At 44.0% G+C, this 24,487-nt stretch overlaps 1 protein-coding gene across 2 annotated transcripts in view; it reads right to left on the reverse strand.

Annotated features, from left to right (window-relative positions):
- The window catches only part of DSCAM (DS cell adhesion molecule), a 656,085-nt gene that overhangs the window by 39,967 nt on the left and 591,631 nt on the right, over positions 1-24,487 (reverse strand). For both annotated transcript variants that reach the window (XM_081078404.1, XM_081078403.1), the window contains exons 22-27: positions 22,285-22,402; positions 20,807-20,970; positions 18,972-19,070; positions 15,369-15,557; positions 13,917-14,207; positions 10,377-10,553 (exon numbers count right to left, since the gene is read on the reverse strand). In XM_081078404.1, coding sequence (XP_080934530.1) covers positions 10,377-10,553; positions 13,917-14,207; positions 15,369-15,557; positions 18,972-19,070; positions 20,807-20,970; positions 22,285-22,402 — 1,038 coding nt within the window. The remainder of the gene's footprint in view (positions 1-10,376; positions 10,554-13,916; positions 14,208-15,368; positions 15,558-18,971; positions 19,071-20,806; positions 20,971-22,284; positions 22,403-24,487) is intronic.

Below are 24,487 nucleotides of genomic sequence, written 5' to 3' on the forward strand. Positions count from 1 at the left end.
TGTATTCAGCTGACTGTGTGACTGGCTCTATAGTGTAGAAATACATATGTGCGAGCAGTTCATGTTATCTTTCATCTTCTGGGGGTTGACATTTAAATGCAATCATTTTCACGTCAGGGAGCTGCCTGCTACCGTGTTTCCCTGAAAATAAGACCTACCCCCAAAATAAGGCCCAGTTAAGATCGTCAGCCAGACAGACGCATTTAGTACGTTATGACGATGTTCCAGAAGAAGATGACATGACTGTGTTGGAATAAATGTAGATTGTTGTACATGAAAAAATAAGACATCCCCTGAAAATACACCCTAATGGAGCAAAAATTAATATAAGACACAATCTTAGTTTTGGGGAAACATGGTGTTACTGAGAGGTGAGGACATCACAGGGATGTAACCACACATGGGCTAGCACTCCTGAACCAAAGCTCAGTTTTTCAAGTGAGCCATGCCAGTTCCCACTGTAACCTCACAACAGGCCCAGTTTTGTGCACAGATGGATTCAGCCTGGGAAAGGAAACAGCTCCCTTCTCTCCCACCCATACGGTGAAGCACAGAAATCAAAACAGCATTTAATTTCCCAGTTCCTGTCTTTATATTTATGTGCAAAGATAAAGTAAATACAGTGAATTTCTTCTCTTCCTGAATGATTTAACACTTGCAAAGTAAATATATATAGATGCAAAATACCAGAAGTGGAGGGATAATTAGTTATGTGTAACAACCGAGCACTGGCTAGTGCAGTACTCTAAAATAGAGAGGAAAAAACCCTCCAAGATGTAAACACTTCAGCTCACGATTTGTAGGCAACACAGACTCAAGTGTCTGCAGAATGGACCTGCTTTTCCCCATTTTGCCCATCATCACCTTTCTTTTCCGGTTCCTGTAGTCAGTTATCAGTTTTCTCTCCTGTAATTTTTGTCATACGTGCTCGGGGACATTTGTCATATGCCCCAGTGTGCCCCAGGCGAGAACAGAGTTCCCTTTGAATACTGACTAGCTCTAACTGCAGGGTTTCCCTGCCCACGGCATCTTTGTCAAGGTTACGTTGCTCCCCAGGTTTAGGTGTCCAAAGGCATTTTGGTCCAGACTTCCCTAGCTCATCATCTTACAGCAGATCCCTTTTTTTTCTGTCTTAGCTACTATTTCTTTTTTCTGATTTCATGTGATAAAAGTTACATTAACGGAAATTCACTTTTGTGAGTTCACCTATGAGAAGCGCTGGCGGAGTTTTAAGCACAGGGTGGGGTCTGGGTGGCACAGTTGCCTTTCAGGGACCATGTGTAAATGTCTCCTGGAGCGTGGGCATGGGATGGGCTGGGGTCACAGCTGAGCTTGTATTAGGAATGTGCATTGTGCCACTTACTGTAGGACTGACAGCTCTTGTCCCCTTAATGTCCGTCTCTGCCTGGGAATTATCGTCCTCATTCAGAAACCCCAAAACTGGGAGGCAGATATGTTCAGTCATTTGCTGCAACTGAGCGGGAATTCATAAGCAATGTCTACGTGTTCAAAATCCTTTTTCATCACTATCCTTAAGGCCCTTTATACATAGAGTGGGATGTGTCATATCTTCAGAGACACACAGAGGAGCTGATGCTAGTGCCCGTTGACTGAGGGAGACGATCCCAGGAGAGCATTGTCTCAGGTTGGGTCAGTCTGGAAGGATGCAAGACTCCCTGCTCCTCAAAGGGAGCCGGGGGTTTGGGGGAGCACAGGCTTAGATGGGAAGAGTGCTCCATGCCACAGAATTAACGTGCATTCGAATTCTGAGCTCCTTTGGGAAGCAAGGGGTAGGTCAGTTTGGGAAGATAGTGATGTTTCCAGGGGTGTTTGTGAACTGGGGATGGTCAAGACATGAAGGAGGAGCTAAGGGGAGGTGACTTTGTGTGACTGGTCCTAATCTGGAAGCTTTGAACTGGTCCCAGGGGAGGAGTGGAAGAGGAGGGCAGAGGTGGTGGTGGGTGGGTGAGGATGCCGCAAACCAGCACAGATCAGGCGACCCACAGTGCTCAGAATGGGGGCAGGGGCAAAGGCGAGAGGCTGTGAGAGCTGGGGTAGAGGACTGCATTGAGAATAGGGCATCAGGGAGTAGATGACATTATAGTAGATAGCGGACATCTGCAGGAATCAGGGACCTACCAGGTGTGGAGGCAGGGAGTCCAGGGAAATGGCACAATCTGGACTACGCAGGGCTGTGTGTGATAATACAAGAGATAGGAATGGGCATCTGGAAGGATATGGAAGCAGGGATTTGGGTGGAGGTGTTCGGTTTACAACATATCGGAGTACTTCAACACATTAAAGGAAGTCGGCAGGCATTAGGCGAAGCTGTTCATGGTAGATTTGGAATCAAGTTTGGGAAAGACGTCCGGGCTGAGATGGGGCTCAGGGTCTTGTTCATGTCTGTATAGACAGTGGGAAGAGAAGATGGAAGCAGCTTGGACACACCTCTGTACAACGGTGAGCAGAGAATCTGGGGCCACTGAAGATAATGTTTAAAAGTCCTGGAATCATAGTCTGAAGAGCACCGAAGCCTTTTCAAATCAGCCTGCTAATAAATGTTCGACCCCCTACCCTGTGTCTTAGACAGATGCTGAAATGAGCTGGGGCCATTGGATGTTCCAGGGAAGGGGTCCATAGTGTTGCTGCATGTCTAGTGCCCAACCTCTCGCTCCCAGAACTGACCTGCCCATCAAGTCTGTTGATTTCTCTCCCACCTCAACGTGTCTCCATGGGACATTTGCTTTTGTCTCTCTCCTTAGTTCAAATCTCGTGTACTGGCCCCACACTGTCTTTCCAGCTCTGTTTCCTCTTACTTCTGGTCCCCAGCCCTCTCTCTGACTTTCTTACTGTTGCATTTTTGGCAGAGACCCCCCCCCCCCCACATCACTTTGTTCCTCTCAGGTCTTTGGCACCTTCTGCAACCAATTACAAGCCATTCGAATATTTCCAAGTAGCTGCCATATCTGCTTGACTCCCACTTTCTCTTTTCAGGTTGAATTTTCTAATTTTCTCAACCACTCCTTAGATGGCATAATTTCTAGGTAATTCTCTACTTGGAACTCTCTTCTATGAAAGACCTACAATTTCTTACTGCCGTTTATTAAATGAGACTGAGCACAGAAACTGATATTCTTTTTCTCTCACACGAGTGAGAACACAGTGCTCACTATACGTGTTGCAAATGAGTTTTCAGACTTCTATAGAAGACCTTAGAATGATCCCTGTTAGATTTTATCTCCTTAGTTTCAGCCTTTCAAAATTTCTCTCAATTTGGATTCTTCCCTCTAACACGTTGGCTTTCCCACCTGGATTTGTGTCACCTGAAAATCGGCTCAGCCTGCCTTTTTTCAGCAACAGCCTGGTACTCCCTTATCAATCAGCCCTGTCACAAAGCAAACCGGGGTCATCCAGGCCTCTGGTAAGCCCTACCCTTTTCTGACTGCTCACAGGCTACCCTTTCTGTAAACTAAACTGATTTATTTCAATCTATAATTTCTAGAACTTAATGTTTTTGAAAAGGGGTATGAAATATAACTATATCCTAACATCTCTAATTTGCTTATTCAAAGATTATTTACAAAGATTTTGGGATTATGTTTGGAAAAGTTTTGTTCAGAATCCTAAAATGTTATCCTTTGGTGTCTAGGGACAAGACCGCCATGACACCTTCCCTTCAGGGCGTTGTCATAGCAGCGATAGGTGACCACAGTGTCCTGCTTATCATTTGGAAATTGTGTAATAGTTCATTGTAAATATGGTTTGCCTCCCCTACTAGCAAGGGATTGGGAATGTTATTTTATGCAGCACCCCTTCCACTCCCCTCACAATGACTAGAACTTGGTAGGTTTTGAAAGAATGAATCAATTTAGAAAATCAGGGACTCTGACCATTTTTTCAAGCAATGTGTGTTCCACTTTTCTCTCTCTCTTCCTTCCTCCTTTTTCTAGATTCCCTCCCCCTCTCTCCTTCCCTTCCTTTTTTATGATTCTGATTCCATATTTTTTGGCTTGACTAGCACTTTTCCTGGTGCACATCAGAGCAGAGCAGATGTCACTACCTGCCACCGTTAGTATGACAACATTGTCCCAAGCCTTGTTCTTTTTCTTGACCAACACAGTCAAATAGCCTTTTATGCCACCTGACACATTTTTTTCCACCCCACAAATTTTGGCTCAATCTCCGATTTAGATTCTGTGACACCTTTCCCAAAGCCCCTTGCTGCTCCTACATATCCGTCCTTGGCTCCATGCTCCCCCCATAATCTTTTGGGTTGGGAAATGATGGGGAGATACCACGAGGAGAGTCCATGAATATTGAAATATGGAAGGAAGGAGTTTTAAAAAATAACATTTGCTGGCACTCTGCATGCAGCAAGAGGGGTAGAAAATGATAACTGAAAGGAGAATTTGGTGATCGTACGGTGATCGGTCATCTGCCTTCAGGACAGCAGTTTCATCTGAACAGTGGGGGTAGAGGTGACACTGGGAGGGTTTAGGAGGCACAGAGAAGCAGTGGAGCTGAGTATAGAATACTCTTCCGAGAATTCCGTGGAAAAAGGAAGTGGAGAGGACGGCAGTAGGTTGAAGATATGCAAACTAGGGGAAGACTGAGGGATAGTTATTATAGAAATATAAAAGGAATAAACCAGATATATCTGATGGGCAAAAGTAAAATTATAAAGTAGCCATTGATACAGTATTAATACATCTTCTGATTCTCTGTCTCATCGATAAACCTTTTTAACCTAACTTAATATTGATGGGACAGACTATTTCTTTTTCAATATTCCAAAGTCTGAGGAAGTTTCATGGGAGAAGAGCTGGGGGTAGGCAACAGTGACTTGGGCTCTCCTTCTAGTTCTGCCCTGACATATGTTTTTGGAAAGTTTCCTTCAATTTTCATGTCAGCAAAATAGGGCATAATCATATCAGGTTTATACTCGACCTATTTGCACAGCTATTAAGAGGCTAAAACCAGATAGTGTATAATAAAGGGTTGCAGAAGAAGAGTGAAAACTTGGAAGATGCGAGTACTCTGCTGATAAAGACATGGTTCAGTGAGTGCTTGGGGATAGGCACCCCCAGTTAAATCAGGAGCATCTCGGAGTGGTCTCCCCCAGTCCCTTTGTTCTTCCGTGGACCATTGCTCCCATCTTGGGTCTGCACAGGGCATGATGGTCCTTACCAACCTTGGCACAGACCGCATGGCTGCAGGGGGCGGGCACAGCCAGTCTCAGTCACTGCACTGAGCTAGTGTCGAGAGTCTCAGTTACCTCATATTTATATGCCCAAATGCATCTGTAAAAAAGAGGAATCTCATTTACAGCCACATGGCTACGTTTTTGTTTCCAAAATTCTAGTTAAGTAAAATGGAACATGCTTAGGGCAGTGCCTGCATTGGGCTGTCACTTGCACACACCAGCAACAACAAAAAACCACTTTGGGGGTGGCCGATCGTACCCAGCTTTACCATCCATCAATAGTGCTTATCGCCAAGCCCCCTCGCGGCAGCCCCTGCCTTTCTGTGGAATTGGGATGAGTCTCATAAAGAGGTACTTTGTAAGGGCTATAAGTCTGTGTTTTACTTTTCACAAGATCACAAATAAAACTTCAAACCATCAGCATGTTCAAATGCACGCTGATTTAAAATAAGTACCCGAAAAGAAATCCAAAGATACTTGGAATCTGAACAAACTGCTAATAGGACAAACATGGACAGAACAGACCCCCAGGCAGGACAAAGCTCTGGGGCTGATGCCAGCGCTGTCCCTCCTGGCTGTCCCCTCTCTGGTCCTTGTGCCACTGGCTGCCCTTGGCTTGGCCCTGCCACCATCCCAGGGCTCCTTTGCTTCCCACTCTCTAACACAGAACCCCCTTTTTACTCAGTTATGCCGTAACAAGTTTGGAGTTTTCAGAGGGTAATTTTATGAAGAAATCAAGACAAGGAAAAAAGAAAGCAAAAAAGGATGAAGGAAGAAGGATGACAACCCAAAGCATAGAATGAGTTTCAGAGTCCGCGGTTCTGTTCCCACAGAAACCACAACTTGGGCATTTAGTAGCTTGGCGATGAAGTCTCCAGGCTGCACACTCCCGATTTCTTCACTCACATACTGTGTACTTCCTGCACACAGGGGGCTCTGTAGAAGTGCCGTGGCCACCTTTACGCCCTTTAAGTCCCCTCCCCCAAGTCTACCTGCCACCAGTCTCCTAGGTGCACACCCCTCTTCCTTTAGGTTTTTAAAATTCAAGACAATGTTTGGTCTTCCAAGCGAGGAGAGTATTTAGCTCATTTGCAGAGCAGATCAATGGCATGTCAGAAGTCAGACAATGACGACAACACCTCAGGGCTTACCCCTTCAACTGTCCCCCTGTAGAACCACCAGACTAGACTCTCCCCGAGAATGCCCTCTGAACTGTCCAGTTTGATTAACCCTTTCCAAACCATGTTTAAAATAGTAAACACGTTTCTGTTCCAGGGAATAAAGGCATTTTGACGCAGAGGCCTGGTCAAATTTTGTATCATCCATTGATTTTTATTTTTGGCTTATTTGAAGTCTTGGAAGTAGCTTTTTGGCTCGGCACTGCCAGTTGCCCCTTGGCACACTCTTAGGTAAACTCCTACTAAAGGAGGAAGCTTTCAGGGGTCCTGGTGTTGATTACTTGACACGGGAATAAAATTTTATAAGTTTAGGGCTGCTGGGATCATGGGCCCAGCCAGTGACTCATTCTATAACCTAGCACTTCAAAGGACCTAGAAGTGGGGGAAAATCAGGGCATCATCAAAAGCAAAATGTGGCTTCTGAACTCCTGGATAAGGTGATAGATTTTTTAAAAAAAATGTTGCAGTTGCAGACAATTTAGACTTTGCTCTGTTCTAAAATTAGTAAAGTATTCAGGAAGGAAGAATATAGGTTGGCTAGATTGCTTGAGTCCCATTTTCTTTCTTTTTTTTAAAAAAAAATTATATAAAAGAATATTATATTGTATTCACCTAACTAGGTTGCTTGTCTATACGGTAAAACATATCCTGCTTATAAACATTTGGTAATTTGTAGCAATCAGACAAGGTCAGCAATATAAAGTTGACCTTATGTAGTAACTAACAGTGCCCATTAGAAACCCTTACGTATTTTTTCAATAATCCACATTTTCTTATTTCCATTTTTGATCCTGATCAGTGGCTGCTCAGGCAACATGGAAAGGTTGTTAAAAACATCCTCGTTTTGGACAATAAAAATATTACGTGAAACAAGTCTTTCTGTAGAATCTGTAAACATATTTGAACTCATTCTAATCCAGGCACAGAATCTGTGCCTTATGTGGGTCAGGTTGTAATTGAGTGATGTACTAAGGAGCTCTGTTTAATAGAGAAGCACTTACTACATTAAACTCTGCGGCTGCAATTTCCTCCCGTGTCATTAAGTAACATTTCAGGGGCTCTGCAGGGCTACAAGGCAAAGACCTTTCTGGGACCAGGCCTGGCCTTTCACGGACTCCTCACTTACTCTGTCCTTCTACGGCACCCTTCCCACAGTTTTAGGAAGATGAGCCTGTCCCTTGTAAGCCTGTAGTCACGGCCACTATAGTGTCAGTGCCTATGTTTCTGCGATGGAGTCTTCATAATCTTTTCTCTCCAGGACTTAGGCCAACTCTTGTGATCAAATAGAAATGGTTAAGAAGAAGATTTTGCTATTGGGTTTTAAAAAGGTTCCATCTGGCACATGGTAGATAACCAACCATGGCTTGTTGAATTGAATGCGTTTCAGTGCATCCACATGAAAACTTGCTGTTAGGAAGCAGATGGAATTGGGTACCCGACCCTCTGTATTTTCGTTGCCCTCCTGTCAGACTCTTGACTCAGAAGCCTTTATTAAGCATGGACAAAATGCAAGTCTGCAGATGCCTTTGTCTGCGCGACTCTGCTCTGGAATTCATTGTTCCTCGGCTTCCCTCATGAATATATCTTCTTTGCCACAGCAGTTACTTTCTTCTCACTGAAACCTTGGTGTGGGCTCTATCTTTTCTCCCGCACAAAGAACACAAAACTATTTCCGGGGAATAAAAAACCATGCTCTCTGACCTGATGTATTGCTTTCCTTACCGAGACCCACTACAAAACGTGTCTACAAGGAGAGGTGCCAACAATAAAAATGCCAGTTCCAGCAGCTCTTCCGGACAGAGCCCTTGCAAAGCAATAGCTAAATTACAGGAACTGTTCAGAATGAAAATAAAGGAGGCATGAGCCCACCATCAGTCTAACCCAAATGCATCCGTAAAAGTCAGCAATATCTTTAGCTTCCTTTCCTGGCTCTTTACAAGGAAGAGTGAGGTTGGGGCACTTAAGTTGTAAGTAGAACAGGAACATAAAACAATAGCTGGGAAGGAGGGAGTAAGCAGTAAGGGGTGGGGGAAAAAGAAAAGGTGAAATTGGCAGAGGGTGCTAGAACACTGGGAAAGATTGCCTCGATGTTTAACCTATTTGCGGCCAAACCCTTGTAATCAAATAGAAATGATTAATAAGATTTTACTGTTGTTTTAAAACAATGTTATATTGGGCAATTCGTTGTCTTCTAAATGCAACTAGGCTGTCTACATGCTATAAGGACAAACTCCCATGTCCCCCCCCCCCCACCATTGGTCGATCTACAGTACCTCAATAATAATGCCCCTGATGTCCAATTTATGGGATTCTATTTCCTGTGAAAGGGTTAAAAAAAGTCTCTTTGGTATTTCAGTGATGAACACTTGTGAATGAAATACAACATAGCTCACTTTACACTGAACTTCTCAACATATTAGGCAGTATTATGTCTTTTTAGTGCTATTTCATGTAGTTCTCAGATGGCCTTTCCTTTTCTCCCCAGTTGGGATTAATCACTCTCTTTTGTCCTTACACAGAATTTGTTTGAAGCCTCATTTGAGCATTCATGGCATTTTTTTGGTCTTTTCCTGTTAGATGCTGATATGTCTCCCCTCTACACTAAACCTAGAATTCAGAGGCTCTTTCTTTCCATCTTTGTACATCAAGCACCTAGCATGGGGTTAGGATATAGGATTCATTCAAGCAGGGTCCGTAAAATGAAAAGATAAGTGGTTAACAAGTTAGAGAGGCTATTTCAATGAGATCGATGGTGCATTTGAATTATTGGGCTGCAGAAGATTTAAATGGAAGGACAGTTAAAGGGTACAGATGGAGTGCAATGGACTTCAAACATTTAAATTTGTTGGCAAAGTGGACGCAAAATGATAGTTACATGTGCCAGAGTCACATAACAAGGAGCGTTTCGGATAAGTGAAGACAGGTGGAAATGCCGCCACGTTCTGCTGTTCTAACTGTATCATGATCAAATGGAGTATTTACTGAGGAGGTCAATATGTTCCACATATATCTGCAAGGTTTGGGTCACATCACAGATATGTTTTGGGGGGGTGCTTCCAGATTTGTTCCTAAAATGTCATTTTGAAGACTATACAGGACGCTGCATGACATTACCCCACATTGCACTGATAGCAAAATGTGAACAAGGTGTATATGTATTTTTACCAAAAGGCAACTTGGTTAAACGCCCTGACACTAAAAATCAAAGGACTCGGACACACTTGTCCCGCACAGCATTTCGTGTATGAAAGAACTCATTGTCCTCACAATACAGAGCAATGGCAAGTGATGGCTTTTGGCCAGGAGCTGGGAATAGCCTCGTCGCCAGAACCCTACCGGGCCAGGCATTAAATAACAGTGCCCAGCAACCATGGATCTCATCTGGCCTATGTTCCCATTTCCCATTATTTTTTTCTTAGACTGAAACTCTTACACCAGCTCAAATTTCTAATTCAGAAAAGCATATATTTTCTACTTCACAATGCTTTACCAGTACCATCAGCCCTCAATTTCTGCTTCCTGCCAATACAATAGTTCTCATTTCTAGAGCACATCTGATACCGTGTTTCCCCCCAAATAAGATCTAACCAGAAAATAAGCTCTAGCAGGATTTTTCAGGATGACACCCCCTGAACATAAGCCCTAATGCATCTTTTGGAATAAAAATTAATACAAGACCTGGTCTTATTCTAGGGGAAACACGGTAAGGAAGCGTAATTGGTGGCAATACTGGAACGGCTGAAAATTAAAGAAAGGTGGGTTGAAAACCCCATGAGAAAATAACTTCCTTTGCTTCCTGACGTCTAGGACTCAGGAGACCGGTGAGAAGCTGACTCTCAGTCAGCTTCCACTGCACCGAGCAGTAACAGGTGTCTGGCTTTTTCCCGAATGCTCTGCGGTCTTGCTGAAGGCACTTCACAGGATCAGGTAGCTAGGGGACCTGGCGGGCCAGTGACAGTGGGCACATGTGGGTGGACGGCGGAGCCTGGACTCACCTCTCAGCCTCTTCAGCCTCTGCTCCCGCCTCCTTCTTCGGACCACCAGCAAGAGTGCAAACAGCAGCAGGACACCCACCAAGATGCAGGAGATGGTCACCAGCATCTTGAGCCCCTCGTTGGTTGTCAGCCCTTCTTCACTTTGGACAACTGATTTAACGAGTGGAGGGATTGTACCTGAAAGCAGGGCCGTGATGTTAGATGGTTATTAATGAAGACAGCGTGGCAGAGATTTTAGGGATGGCGGGTTACAACAATCACGCCGTGTGATCCAAGGGTGTCCAAGATGATGGGAAAGGACAGGGACACTTTTTCTAGGTCCTCGCTCATTGACCTACTGGCTTCTTCCCCTCCTCCTGCCCACCTTTGGCCTTGCCCTACAGCACATCAGATCAGCATGTGCACTGAGGGTAAAGTGTTATCTCTTTGAAAGAGGCTTCATTTTTGCAGCGTACTGCTGGGTGCGGGCACCTAGAAGCATAATGTCCAGGCCAGGTGCTTAAAAAAGCCACGTGCATTTACTTGGCACTCAGTGTCAGCCAAAGTGCACTGACAGAGGCTGTTTGAAAAATTGCACATCAAAAAAGGAACAATAGGTTTGGCAAGGGAACAGAGGAGAGTCTGGAGAGACTGTACTAGATACGCTGGCTGAAAGAAGCTTAAAATCCTTTTGTGTTTGGTTATTCACTTGCTTTTTATCACAGGTGTGAGACCAAATGCACTTTAGAAACTCTTATTTTAGGTTATAAGAGCTACAGACAACTTTTCGAAGGGGAACCATCCAGGTGAAAACAAGGTACTATTGACCGGACACTGTTAAGCAGTGCTATGAAATTCAGATTATTTAGAGTTCTAAGGAAGCACCTAAGCAGACTGAACTCTGAGCTATTGTAAGCTGTCTTTTGTGGAGGGGCTGAATACAGTGGGGCAGAGATTCAGGCACAGATGTCCGCTTTTTATGGGGCGTGGACTTCGGTACCTCCATCACGTAAAATGCTCCATCTCACTGTACTCTCCGTGTAAAACAAGGGCCAGGAAGCCAGAGATTTAGGAGAAATAGTACAAAAATCATATAATTTTCCCATGAGCAAAAATGATCTTTATCCTGCATTTAGTCAGTAGAGTGAGATAATAGAACCCTGGTCCCATTTGCAATCTGTTAAGGTGAAGAAGAGTGTTCTTCCAACTTTATAGTGCTTTTGGCTGGAACCCCAAGTCTGCAAATGCTCAGAGCCCAGGGAAGGGGCACATAAGGGATGCAGGAGGATGAGCGTGCAAAACCAAGACACAAGGACAAGCAGAAATGTTTGGCTATAGGGAAACGGCGGAGGAAAATTCAAATAAAGAAATGAAAGAATCTGAAATCTGATTGCTATAGATGTGAGGCTAATTGTCAAAGTTTGTTTTCCCAAAATGAAGAAAACTCTTCAGGCAGATGTGACAAAAGATATATTAAAGCTATATATCTATCAAATTGTTCCAAAGAAACACATAATGTTTTGCAAGGAAAATATAAACACGTATCCTTATTTCTTAGTGTCATAAAATCATTTCAAATTTCAGAAAAATGCAGCTCACAAGCCTTTTTCATGATTATAACCTAATCTCCTGGCTAAGGTAAGAACATTACATTTTTTATTGTTAGAAGACAAACATTGAAAATCTGCAGCGTGCTTTGTGAGTTAGCCGATTTCAAATTCTGTACGTGAGTGGTTTCCAATTAAATGAGTAGCTGTGAACATATCACCGATGGGCACACTAGGTAGTCCAGCATCTGCTCAGATTGTAGATAAGCTCCATGCCGGAGTGCGGTTATCTAGGCCAATTAATATAAATCAGTAATCTAAAGTAAGAAATTTGCTTCCTACCCAAACGGTACCAGACAGCAAAGGACTTCAGGGAACCCGTGAATACGAAGTGAAGTGTTTGGTCCATGCCGAAGACCAAAAAAATTGAACCACGTTGGGGAGAAAGCAAGTTGGAAGTGCTGCTCTGACTGTGGGATGCTTTTGTGATCTTTGAATGACGTCACCGGTAACTGAGGCCTGGAAAGTCAGGAAAGCATCAACCCCAGAAGAGAACAGGTTACCGTGCAGGAAGGAGCTGGGCAAGGCCTCCAGGGCCATGGGGCAGCAGGCACCGCAGAGGTGGGGCCCCAGGGTGCTGTGACCAATACCAGCGGGGCTTCTACCAAAGGACCTTCTTACACTCACGGGCCCATGGCCTGAAATGCTGGAGACGAGCCAGGGCTCTGGCTGGGGAGGACTTTGTAAAGCAATGGCCTCGGACAGGAGATTCAGGCTGGGGTCACACAGTGTGCCAGGGCAGGAAGAAGCGGCTCTAGGGGCCACCATGTTGGAGGCAATGACATGAGGATCCCAGGCAAAATCACCTCATTAGGTTCTTTGATTGTTTCTTGGGTTCATGGACCTTCTTTTCTTACAACAGTATAACCTTCACTCCAAGGACGTTCCTGCCATAGCATATAAACAGAGGAGTCGACACCCCTTAGCCTGCCTGGTGGCAAATAAAGTATTGGGGTGCTTGCTCAGGTACAGACTTTCTAGGCTAAGTCACCCAGCACTGTGGTCTGGTCTGATCAGTGAAGACTGGACAGAAGGCTCTGAGGGGAGCTAAGGCAGGAGCCCCAAACATTCTGATACATTGCAGCCGGTTTCGCCTTGTGATTAGAGCCTCTAAAACCATGACTGCTGCTGCCCGAATCACAGTCACCACCAGGTGCAACCTGCTTCCTGCAAGGAAGCATCGTTAACATGCCATCAGGACTTCCCAAGTTCCCAAGACACAGCCTCCAATGACACACTACCTTTCAGCTTCACTGGGCTGGGCATTTGTTCAGCTACCAATATATGGCCCTTGATACTAGTAGTTGTAGAAAAAAAAGGATAAAAATTAACCATTTATTTTTGGTCAACTAAACCTCACAAGACCTCTCACCTGACTTTCAAAAAAGGCCATACAAGCTTTGTGTGTGTGTGTGTGTGTGTGTGTGTGTGTGTGTTAGCACGTATGTGCACTAATATCCCATGACATGGTTCTATTTCTTTCAGTGCCTCTATTTCTGCTCAGAGACTACCGGTAACATAAGCTCCTTTACCGCGGAAAACTGTTTTTGCACATGCAGTTTAAGGGCTTAATGAGAGCAAAACAGAAAGCTGTTATGTGGATTGGGATGGGGTGGGGGAGGGGTGGGAGACAACAAAAGCGGTGTTAATTCACAGTCACTGACAAGGAACAGAAGCACTTGGTAAAGAATCTTGCAGCTCAAAGTGAAATCACTCCTGCACCAGACTCCCTAATGAGCAACCCATTGGACCTCAGCTGCTTATTTCTGGATCACAGCCCTGGTCATGTGGATATAAGGAACTAGGGAGCTCTGGAGGGACTGGGCCGAGAGCCTAATGGAATCTGTGGGCAGTGGTCACTGTGCCAAGGATGAATGTCAGATGGGGAAGTGACAGTGAGCACGTACACGTGCCCGGAGACACAGACAGGGGGCTATGAAACCAGCCAGCTTACTGCCATCGTAGTTGAGCGTGGCGAAGTGGGCCTGCTTCTCTGCACAGCCGGCGCTGTTGCACACCCGAATCTGCAGCTCGTACCAGGTGGCTTCCTGCAGGTCATACAGAATGTACGACTTGGAGAGAGATGTCCGCTGAGCCGTGGTCCACACTGTGGTCCCAAAGGGCCTGTACTCGAGCGTGAAGGAGGTGATGGGACAGCCGCCGTCATTCCAGCCGATGAGGTTCAGCCTCACGCGCGTGGTGTTGATGCTGGCAAAGAGTTCCTGCTCCTTGGAGAACTGTGGCTCTGCGGAGGAACACACTATGGGGTCAGCCCAGGATGCATGAAAGAGAGATGGTGGAGTCGGCACCCCCTGCCCCCTGCTTTCTCCACCTGTGGGGGGCACTCAATCCCAGTGTGGGCCATGGGCCACCCCAATTTGTCCCCTATTAATAAGGACCCCATGCACCAATGAGCTTCTCCTACTGTGATGAGATAGGTGATTAGAGAGAGGAAATTGGGTGGCTAGAGGTTCTTTATGTGTATCTTAGAGATCCCTGAAGAGCAATGCTATTTTTGTGTAGGTCTTTCCTTTAGTGGTTCTGAAGGACCCGCTGCAGTGTGCTGAGCGTTCACATTCTCATGTGAATGGATCTGACTCAAGAGGAGACAGAGTTGGAGTTGGGAAGTACCAACAGGTGTCCCTGAGGATCCAAATGTTTCATACAGGCTCCCAGGGCCCGACGAGACATATTTCTGCATAAATCAATCCCTCATCATCTGAACTCTTACCACATGTTATCTAAAACTCCAGCCAGATCCAAATAACGTCTTTGCCTTCTCAATTCTCTCTCTCCTGCCATCCAGTCCACCCCACCAGATAAAATTCAGATGTGAGGGAAACCTACAAGGAATCTCTTTTTACCTCCCTCTTCCTGGCACTCCTGGGCTGCAAATTTCACCACTGAATGCCATTTCCCTGAGGTTCATCTCCCTGGGGCCCATGTTTGGATTAAAACAAAAACGAAAATAAAAACCAAACACCCCACATTAAAGGTTGACAATCTATCCCAGTCACTTTCCACCTGAAAAGTAGGGCCTAAGAGGCAACCTGAAAGTTATATAGAGGGGCTCTGGGGTGAGGAAGGGAGAAGGTAAGAGTACAAATGTCATATTTCATGGCTGCCCAGCCTGGCCACCAAAACCCTTGATTTTCAAATGACACTTTTCTTTTTAATTGCAAATAAAATATTGAAAAGAAAAAAAAAAAAGAATGAGAATACTCTGTAAGCACCGGTCATCTCTCATTATGCTGTATGTAACATTGCTGAATCCATTTTGGGAAAAAGAATGTTCAAACACACAAACATGCAAATATATGACACATCCTTTGTGATTCCAACCGCCCACCCCACCCCTGATCTGGAAAACAGAGGAAATCTAGAAACAAGAAAGAGGCATACATACCTTTCCCTAATGTTTTCGCTTCTATGATTTCACTTATGCGCCCTGGTCCCACTCCATTTTGGGCAGTAAGAGTGAACTTATACCAAGTCCCACATTTCAGATTTTCTAGGCGGTAAGAACGCTCACTGGGGCTGATTGGGAAACTTCCCCACTGCTCACTGTTATCCTCTGAGTATTGCAATATGTAGCCTTCAGAAGACAAGAAATATTCAAAAGTACGTTATTTGCTTTTGACCAGAAGTTCGCTGATGTTTGCATTTTGTATGGATGCGAGTTCCCAGAATTCACACCTCTTTGCAAGACAACATTGGAACTTTTCCTGCTTCCAGGAAATTTAACCCAGGCCATGATTACCTGTTGATTAGTGAGCTATTTAAGCCACACTGGATATCACTATAGTGGTATTACTGGGTAGTGTGGTGAAAATAAAACCACTTTCTGCCCGTTCCCTTTTAAAAGGCATAGTGGACAGCAGGAAATGGACACGCAATCTGTAAATATCTGCCCTTCAGAGCATGTGTGGCCAAATCCTTATGTAAGAGATCCAAAGCTCTAGAAAAGGGATATGTTGTCAGTGGGGGTAGGAATCTATTCAACCACACCCTACTCAGTTCATAACCACAAAGAGAATTGGCTCCCATCCTATAGGCTTCCCAACATTTCAATGGGAATCTGGCTTCTCCTTAGTTTGAAAAGTCCCTCCCACAATTCATTTCTGCTCATGACCCCTATTACCTCTACTTCTGCCACTGCTGGCAACAGCTGTCCATGTTTTGAGCGCTCATCATGTGCTGCTCATTGTCTGCTTGTAAGCCTATGAATAGTCACTACTTTTTCCACAGTGTAGATGAAGACACTGAGGTTCAGTGAGGTTAGGTGACCATTCTAGGGTCCTGTGAGTAAGACTCTGTGGGGACAGAGCCAGGAGTGCAGTTTCCAGGCTCTCGCCCTCACATAGAAAGGTGCTAGCTCAGGTAGTAAATGGTCATCAACTGTGATTGGATGGCCATCAGCTGTGGCTAGTTGGCCATCAGCTATAACCAATGAGCCATTGGCCACTGATATAACTGCCATGGCTACGCTAGCAGAAAATGGGGGCTAGCAAGAAGATGGTGGCTGAGCTAGCAAGTGTGGATTGCAGTTTGCAGGGCGGATTGCAGCTAGGAAGTGGGGTTGGTTGGTTGGCAGAGAAGAGGACGGCAGGTTGCGGTTAGTGTGGGTCCTGCATCCTGTGTCTCCAACCCAGCCGCCAGCGAGACTATAGTGGTATGACTCCCCTATCTATGGCTCCGTGGGTGTTCCTTTTTGGCTTCACCATGTCCTGCATTGTTGTGTGGGGAGCAGGAGCTGAGACCCCACATTACACCCTGCATGACAGACTCAAACCCCACTATCAGAATCTGGATCCCACGCTCCTTGCCTTGTGGTCACTGAGACATTCTTCCTTGTATGAGCTCCATCCCTGTTACCCTAACCACCTTCCTGGGGGCAAACAGATCCTGTCTGCTCTGTCCTTGTCTCCTAAGGACACCCAGGACTTGCCTGCCTGATGCATGGTGTCTTTATACTAACCGACTGGTATCCTCTAGCCTGCCCGTGTACTCCATTTTTATACAGGCAAAGCACTCATCTCGTCCATACGACAGAGCTCCTAACCACTCTCTCGGAGATCACCATCTCCGAGTCCTCCATCCCCGGCCGTAGCAGTATCTTCCCTACTCCTTCCTTGTTCCCGCTCCTCAAGTCCTCTGCAGCCTTGGGGTCCCTCCTCCTTCCTGAGCCTCATTTTCTCTTCTGTGTGCCTGACCAGCACGCCTTGCAGTTCCCTCAGCACCTGACAGCTGAGGGATGGATCTGCGTACTCTATGCTTCCACCGTTATATCCTGCCTTCCACTCCAGCTCTGTCCAAAACGCCTCCGCGGTGGCCTGCATGTCATGGAGGTTGTGCTTTCCTTCTCATTTCCTCCATCTAAACCACTTGTAGGAGGCTTTTCTAACCCTTGGTCCTGGGAACCCTCATGCCAATGGCTTCGGCTGCCACTATGTTTCAGGGACACCTTTTCTTAGAGACTCTTCATTGCTAAAATTGGCTTCATCTCTAAGACCTTCTGCTCTGACTCCTCCTGTACTACCTCTCTCATGCTCCCACGCTGACAGAACCAAAGCTTCATTTCATTTGAACCTGGAGCACTAGGGTCCCTTGAACTCTTCCCTCAGTGCCCCATATTTTTTTCCCATGAAAACGTTCTCTAACCAGCCTAGAACCTCTGGTAGACCATTCCAGTAAGGAGCCTGGCTCCACTCCCTGTTTTGACTTCCTGCTACACACCCTGCCAGCCACGAACTTTGGTCACCCATGATTCAGTTTTCTTCCCAGCTGCCCAGCATCACGTGAGAAAGTCATTAAAGTGTGATGATTGTGACCACTACAATTTGTGTTGTTTACGTGCAGCTGGGGCCTCCCTCCCACTTGGCAATGACGTTGTTCATCTATTAATAACTCCCTTGGCATCCACACGGCAGCTGTTACAAATCTTTCCCACGCTCTTCAAACCCACAAACGCATCCTCACCCCTACCCATCCAACTATTTTAAAATAAAAATCTCACCTTTTTCGTTCCTAAAAAAGGGGGAAGATCCTCCCCTTCACCCAGTGGAGTGTTAATAAATGTTTAACAACTGGCTCTTGAAAAAAAAAAAAAGAGCCCTGCGTGGTAGCATTTCTGATTTCCGTGATGTGTAAATATCACTGAGTGCAAAGCTGGGAAAAGGTGCAGCAACTTGCTCTCATGAGCTGGAAGGAGCTGGTTCTACACCACTGTCTTCACCCCAAAATGCTCCTGTACTTCCAGTTGTCTTCTTACCCTTTCTCCCATCTCTGAAGAAAGAATGTCCTCTGCCTTTGGAAACCTAAGTCTGCCATCCTCTTCCAACCGCTGGAAGACCTCTTTTATCACTCAGACCCTCACTCTAGAGCATCTTCAGTCTCTTCTGGATTGACTCCTTTTTTCTTGGTCTACACCTTCCTCAGAATGATGTTCTCCCAACTCCACTTATGCTAGTATTATCATGCTACCTCATTCCTTCAGTATAAACTTCCTTTATTCTTTTCTACTATGCACTCATTGCAAAAGCTTTGTGCCCGTAAATCGCTTTCCATCTAAACTCTACATTTTCCATCTTCTAATACTTTATAAGAACAGTAACTGTGATTACTTAAATGAATGATTGAGTACATGAATGAATGAATGAATGAATGGACAGTGTTGACAATATGGGGAAGAAATGGTATACAGAACCTCAGGGGACAGATTACCAAATTTGTTTTTGTTTCTTTTTTTTTGCATTTGTTAATATTTCACTCAGATTGGATGCATGATAATAATTTTGTGAATGGGATTCCTTGGAGAAATAAGTTTCAACAAATACCATAAAACTAGATGTGTGATTTCTTATTTAGGTAATGGAAGAATTAATTTTACAATGTATTTTTTTTTGGAGGAAAAACTAACACATCAAATTATTTGATGAAGATGCGTCACTTATCAGCCTGAGGCTAATGACAACTGATGGATGATTGTGGACAACCTATTTTTCCTTACCTCTGATAGAACTGCCCCCGTTATCTCCAGGGAGCCAGGAGAGGGTAATGGAAGAAGACGTGGTTTTGGATACCGTGAGCCGAGGCTGGTCTGGCGGGACTGGGTAGGAAACAGGTTTTAGAAAACAAGAATCAGTTTTTCACGTCTTTAATCTTCCTCAACAGTCATTTACCAAATCAGTTTTAACAGCCATTTATTAAATAAGTGTTTAAGGTTGCCAAAATATGCAATTCACTTCTGTCAAAATGTCTATTTAGTTGATATCCTGGGCTAAAGAGCTAGAACAGAGTGAATCTATTATTTAAAGAAAATTCAACCACATGTCTACTTGGATTTATATCTAACACATTCCTCACCGATCCTTTGAATTTCTGAGCTGTTCATTACTGATTGAAATCTCTTTAAACTTACGAAGGATACATGCATTGTTTTACCCTGAATTTCAGCCATGATTCAAGTGAGAAAGATAAATGGCATCCACTTAGCTGTTCTGTTCTCAGGGATGAGAAAGAGGGAGGGGGAAAGTGACTGCAAAATTTTCCACTTTCTTAGCTATTCCTGCAAGACGCAACTCCATCCCTACCCCACCCCCCAGCCTGTCTCTCTCTCTCCTCCGAAAACCAAAGGTATGCCATTGAGCGGCATAAAATAATATATGCTCAATAATACTCAACAATCTGAATACTCATACAAGGTTTGCACAATACATACTTCTACTAATGGGCCTCAATATTATTTGGGATTAACTCTGAGGACAGAAATGCCAGAGAAATTCAGAATCAGGATATCCAAATTATATAGAAAGCTTCCCATAAAATGTCCTTGTCTTTTCCTCTTAGAGAAGCCTGATGTATTAATCTAAAGGCCTGAAAAATTGATCCATGTCTATAGTGTCTATTAAAATGCTTTGGATTTTTCCTGACTTCAATCAATTTGAAATTCCAGCTCAATTTTGGATTATTTTTTTAAAATATAGTTCTTCTCTGCCCCTTCCCTCCCACTTAGGACAATACTAATTTTATTTTTACTTGCCATTATTTATTAATGTGACAACCCTTACATCCAAAGAAGCATACACTTTGATTTTTCTTCTAATAAAATATCACTTGTACAGCTCAATCTGAACCCAATCAGTGGCCATTGGGATTTTATACTTGATTTTAATTTGCAATATTGAATTGGTTGTGTACTTTTTGTGTACGTTATCAAGAAAAAAAATCCATTGGCTGCATTAAATACACAATTAAATATTATACCATGTTTTCCCTAAAATAAGGCCTAACCGGAAAATAAGCCCTAGCATGATTTTTCAGGAGGACATCCCCTGAACATAAGCCCTAATGCATCTTTTGGAGCAAAACTTAATATAAGATCCGGTCTTATTTTCAGGGAAACACAGTAATACAGACTTTCAGTTAGTGTCCTTTTTACATATTGCATATAACAATTTAATTAGCAGAAATAAAAGACCTCAACTCAGACTTACTTTTTGTTTGTGTTTTCTGGTTTACGCTTATACATAGGTAGAGTAAACAGTGCAATTAATAGAACTTACTAAGAAGGACTTTTTCATCGATGTACGCATAAAGAAAAATGAGACTAGGCTCGCTGTACACAAAAATGTAGCTAGTGCTGTCTCTGGGATTACGAATGCTTTTCATTTTCTTTGATTTGTTTAATTCTATTTTCCAAAATGAACACATATTTTCCTTTGTAATATGAAAATAGCAATTAGCTCTTTATAAAGGCTGACTGTTCAATTTGCTCCACTTTACTCTTTGTCTATAGGCACACGTACAACAAATGTCATTAAAAAGAGTCCCACAGTTTTGTACCTTGCACTTGCAAATTTAAAATGATTTCATCGGACCCCCAGTTGTTATTGGCGACACAGCTGTAGTAGCCGGAATCTTCTGCCTTCACCGTTCGGATGACAAAGCTCCCGTTGCTGAAGACACTCCTTCGCCCATCAATCGTTACCAGGCTGGGTGTCCCGTTACTGCCTCACAGGAAGAAAAAGGCACAGATTAAAGAAATTACAATCCAAATTAGCTGAGGTGGGGGAAGAGCATAAACACTCTCTTTGAAGCCAATAATGCTGTTGAAAGCTTGTATTAAGTAACAACTAAACTATGAGTATATCGCAAGAAAAATCAAATAACACAGTTTAGTTCTTTGTAGAAAACACTATGTTAATGCAAGGTCTGTGTCGAGGGCCTGGGTTCTGGCTCCTCACCTTTGTCCATGCCCGTTGTGTCCCCCCCAGGCACCCGTGACTTCCTCTTTTGGGAATTCCTTCTGTGGGCAGAAGTGCCATTTTGACCAAATCATATATGGACAATTGGGGATCTCTTGTAGAGTCACTTAAAGTTACAGATGTTAATGATTTTGACCTAAAAATGAACTGTGTGGTATGTCAAGGGGTGATGAGTTGGCCCCAGTATGAAGAGAATTCCATCGTCATCATAACCACCACCACTATGGTGGTTGTTCAGTCATCTGAGGACATCCCCTCATCGGGCAGCATGCCGTCTGACCTGGGGAGCATACTTATTTCCTTTGGATTAACTGACTTTTAAAACGATGAGAAAAGTGGTCACTGGACCAAGACTATTATTTCAATAGTTTATGTCTTTAAATACTTTTATTTAAAAATTAGTACTTCTCTGAATCCATTTTATATCAAATCTCTATGCTCATTAGTGAATTCTCAATCCTTTATTTATAACCTAATTTCTTCCTCTGAACAGAGATTAAGCACTTTAAAAAGTTACAAGGACAGAATAGATCTCACCCACTTTCTCCCTTCTGTCTTCACTGCTATTATTTTAATAATTACTATTGAGTATAGAAAACCAGATTTTACATTAGCAAAGTCCTAATGTATTCCATTTCTTACAGTTATTTCTCAGAGCATTTCAGTTAGGGTTAGTTGGACCATTATCTCGGAAGGCGAAAAATGGGCACTAAGTCTTACAAAACCTTCGATACCTTCATCTTAGCTATGTAAGAAATTTACACGATAAAGTACAGAAAACTTCCACAGAGAATATTGGGTTGGTCAGACTATCTTCCTTGTAAGCATTCTTCTATGAATTTAAAGGCTCTGAACTGATAGAGGATTTCCATAATCGATCAGGTCCTTTTAGTGTTAAAGCTGAGTCCTCCCCTCCCTGCACCTCAGAAGTGTTGGTTGGTTTCATAGCTTTCTTTAGTGTAAATGAATACAAAATGAGACCACTAAACCCAACATAGTAACTCTGATGTGATCTTTTAGGATTTCACTAAAGGCATACATTGGGTTACTGGTTACCTGTCTTTCATCCATTTTACTGCAGGAGAAGGGTCCCCAACAGCTTTACAAGGCAAGGCTATGTCTTTCATCCATGGAGTAGTCACTGTACCACTGAAGGTAAGGATTCGTGCGGGAGCTGGAATACCAACCAGAGGAGTAGCCCAATTAATTCACAGATTTGTCTACACAGACATCAAAATGACTTTCCCCAATACAGCAACACCCCCCAAAAAATGGTGAGTGCAGCACTGTTGACTCACGTTACACCTGTCAACGCTATTCTCTGGCATCAGGGAGTTTCACTGTAAGAACATACAAATACCTGAACAACCCTATGGTAGCGTATTTTCCCTTCTATTGACTAAACATGAGGAGCCCCAGTTAAATATCTGGGGCTTCATTAGACCAGCAGCTCCAAGCTGTGTTTTCTATGAACCCAATTATTTTTCAAAGCACTTTATTAAACAATCTATCTCAACACCCAAAACTGCACATTAAAATATACTTTTAATATCTGAGAGAATAGACAGTACAAAACATAAAGCTCCAAAAGACAGGAAGAAATAAAACTGAGACAACTCTGTTGATCAATTTTGTGGTACTTTCCTGACCTTCTTATATCAACTTGATCTTCAGCACAAACATTAAGGAAAATAAATGTTTTCAGAGTGGCCTCTCTTGAAGAATAACCCTTGGCTTGGGTCAGTGATTCAGATGCTCAAACAGGAGCATCTGCCAGGAGCATCTGACATTGGCGCAGCCCCAAAGTCGCAGAAGGGCCTCGAAGGCAGAGAGGAGAAAACCCGTGGTGGACCTGTGTCAGCAGACACCGCCTTACTGACCAGCGGGGCCCAGCACCGACAGGCTCTGGTACCACCTTCTTGAGCAAGACACAAAAGCTGACAGAGGCAGAGCTATTTGTGTGACCTTTGCCATACCCTGGGATACTGCTTTGGGGGACATCCCCTCTGGAAGCTCAGCCTGTGCTGATGCATAGACATTCAGGTGGAATGTCACTCCAATTTGATTCTGGACCCATAAAGATGGAACCAGTGTTGGGACCCCTGCACCATTTCCGGTTTAATAAGGAGCAGATTCATCTGGAAAGTCCTGAACACAAGCCTTGTTATGAACTTCTATCAAACTTTTATCAAAAATTTTTTTGTTGTTGTTCTGAGTGCTGTGGGCAAGAGCAGAGAGAAAGAGGAAATGCCAGGGGGCTCAGAAGCTGGGCATGTTTTGTGCAGCAAATATTACAGTGAAACCCAACCACGTGTTTGAAGCAATGTCCCTCGACTGAGGGGGCAACTCAAGCTCTTCCTCCTTCGAGCAGGGTCTTCAGAGCTGGCCTGTGGATGGCACCCTTTGTCACGGAATGAAGCATTCTGGGGCAGAGACCACTTCATAAGTCATTGATGGTTCTGATTTTCCATCACAATAATGAAAATATCCTGGTCACGTGGTTTTGGTTTCCTGGCATCGATAGTTTGGCATTTTCCCTTTCGAACCCTTCAGATCATCCTTTAATATGATTTCTCCAAGCAAAATGGGAGTGATTAGGGAAACCCAGCTAGAGTTAGGGGCTTTCAAGCTTTTTAAGAGCCCTCTCCCTGCTGTAAGAAATATGTTTTACCTTAATCCCAGAAACTATAGACACTGGGATGAGTGAGTGAGTAAAGACCAAGTTCTAGAAATTAAAACTTACTTTGTTCTGACATGTTCTAGGCTCCCCCACCCCCCACCAAGTCTAGTCTAGACTACTTGACTCTCTTCCATCCTATTCCATTCTAGTTCTTTAATATGCTGGCTAAAACTCCTAAAATTAACTCCAGGACTTACAATTTCCCATCGCATTTTGAGAAACAGCAGCTAGTACTTCTTCTTCAAGGCCAAAACACCCAGTTTCTAGAATTCTTGCCTATTTCTGCCAGTTGGAATTTAAAGGGTCCTGGTCCAAAATTCCAAGAATAGGCAACAGAACACAGCAGACCTGGTTTTCAAATCAGGAACAGGCAAGAGAACCATCTAGAATCTTTGTGAGAAATGCAGATTCCTACTCTGGTCCTGTGATTCAGTGGATCTCTGGTGGGCTCAGGAAGTCTGTTTAACAACCTCCTCAGGTTATTCTCATGAGAACCTGTAGTCCACCTGCTACCCGGACAACCTTGCTGGCTCCTGTACTGCTCTCAGCCATGTGGCCGTGCTCTCTGGGTCCAACCCT

The sequence above is a fragment of the Rhinolophus hipposideros genome (assembly GCF_964194185.1).
Source record: "Rhinolophus hipposideros genome assembly, chromosome: 2".
Classification (NCBI taxonomy): domain Eukaryota; kingdom Metazoa; phylum Chordata; class Mammalia; order Chiroptera; family Rhinolophidae; genus Rhinolophus; species Rhinolophus hipposideros.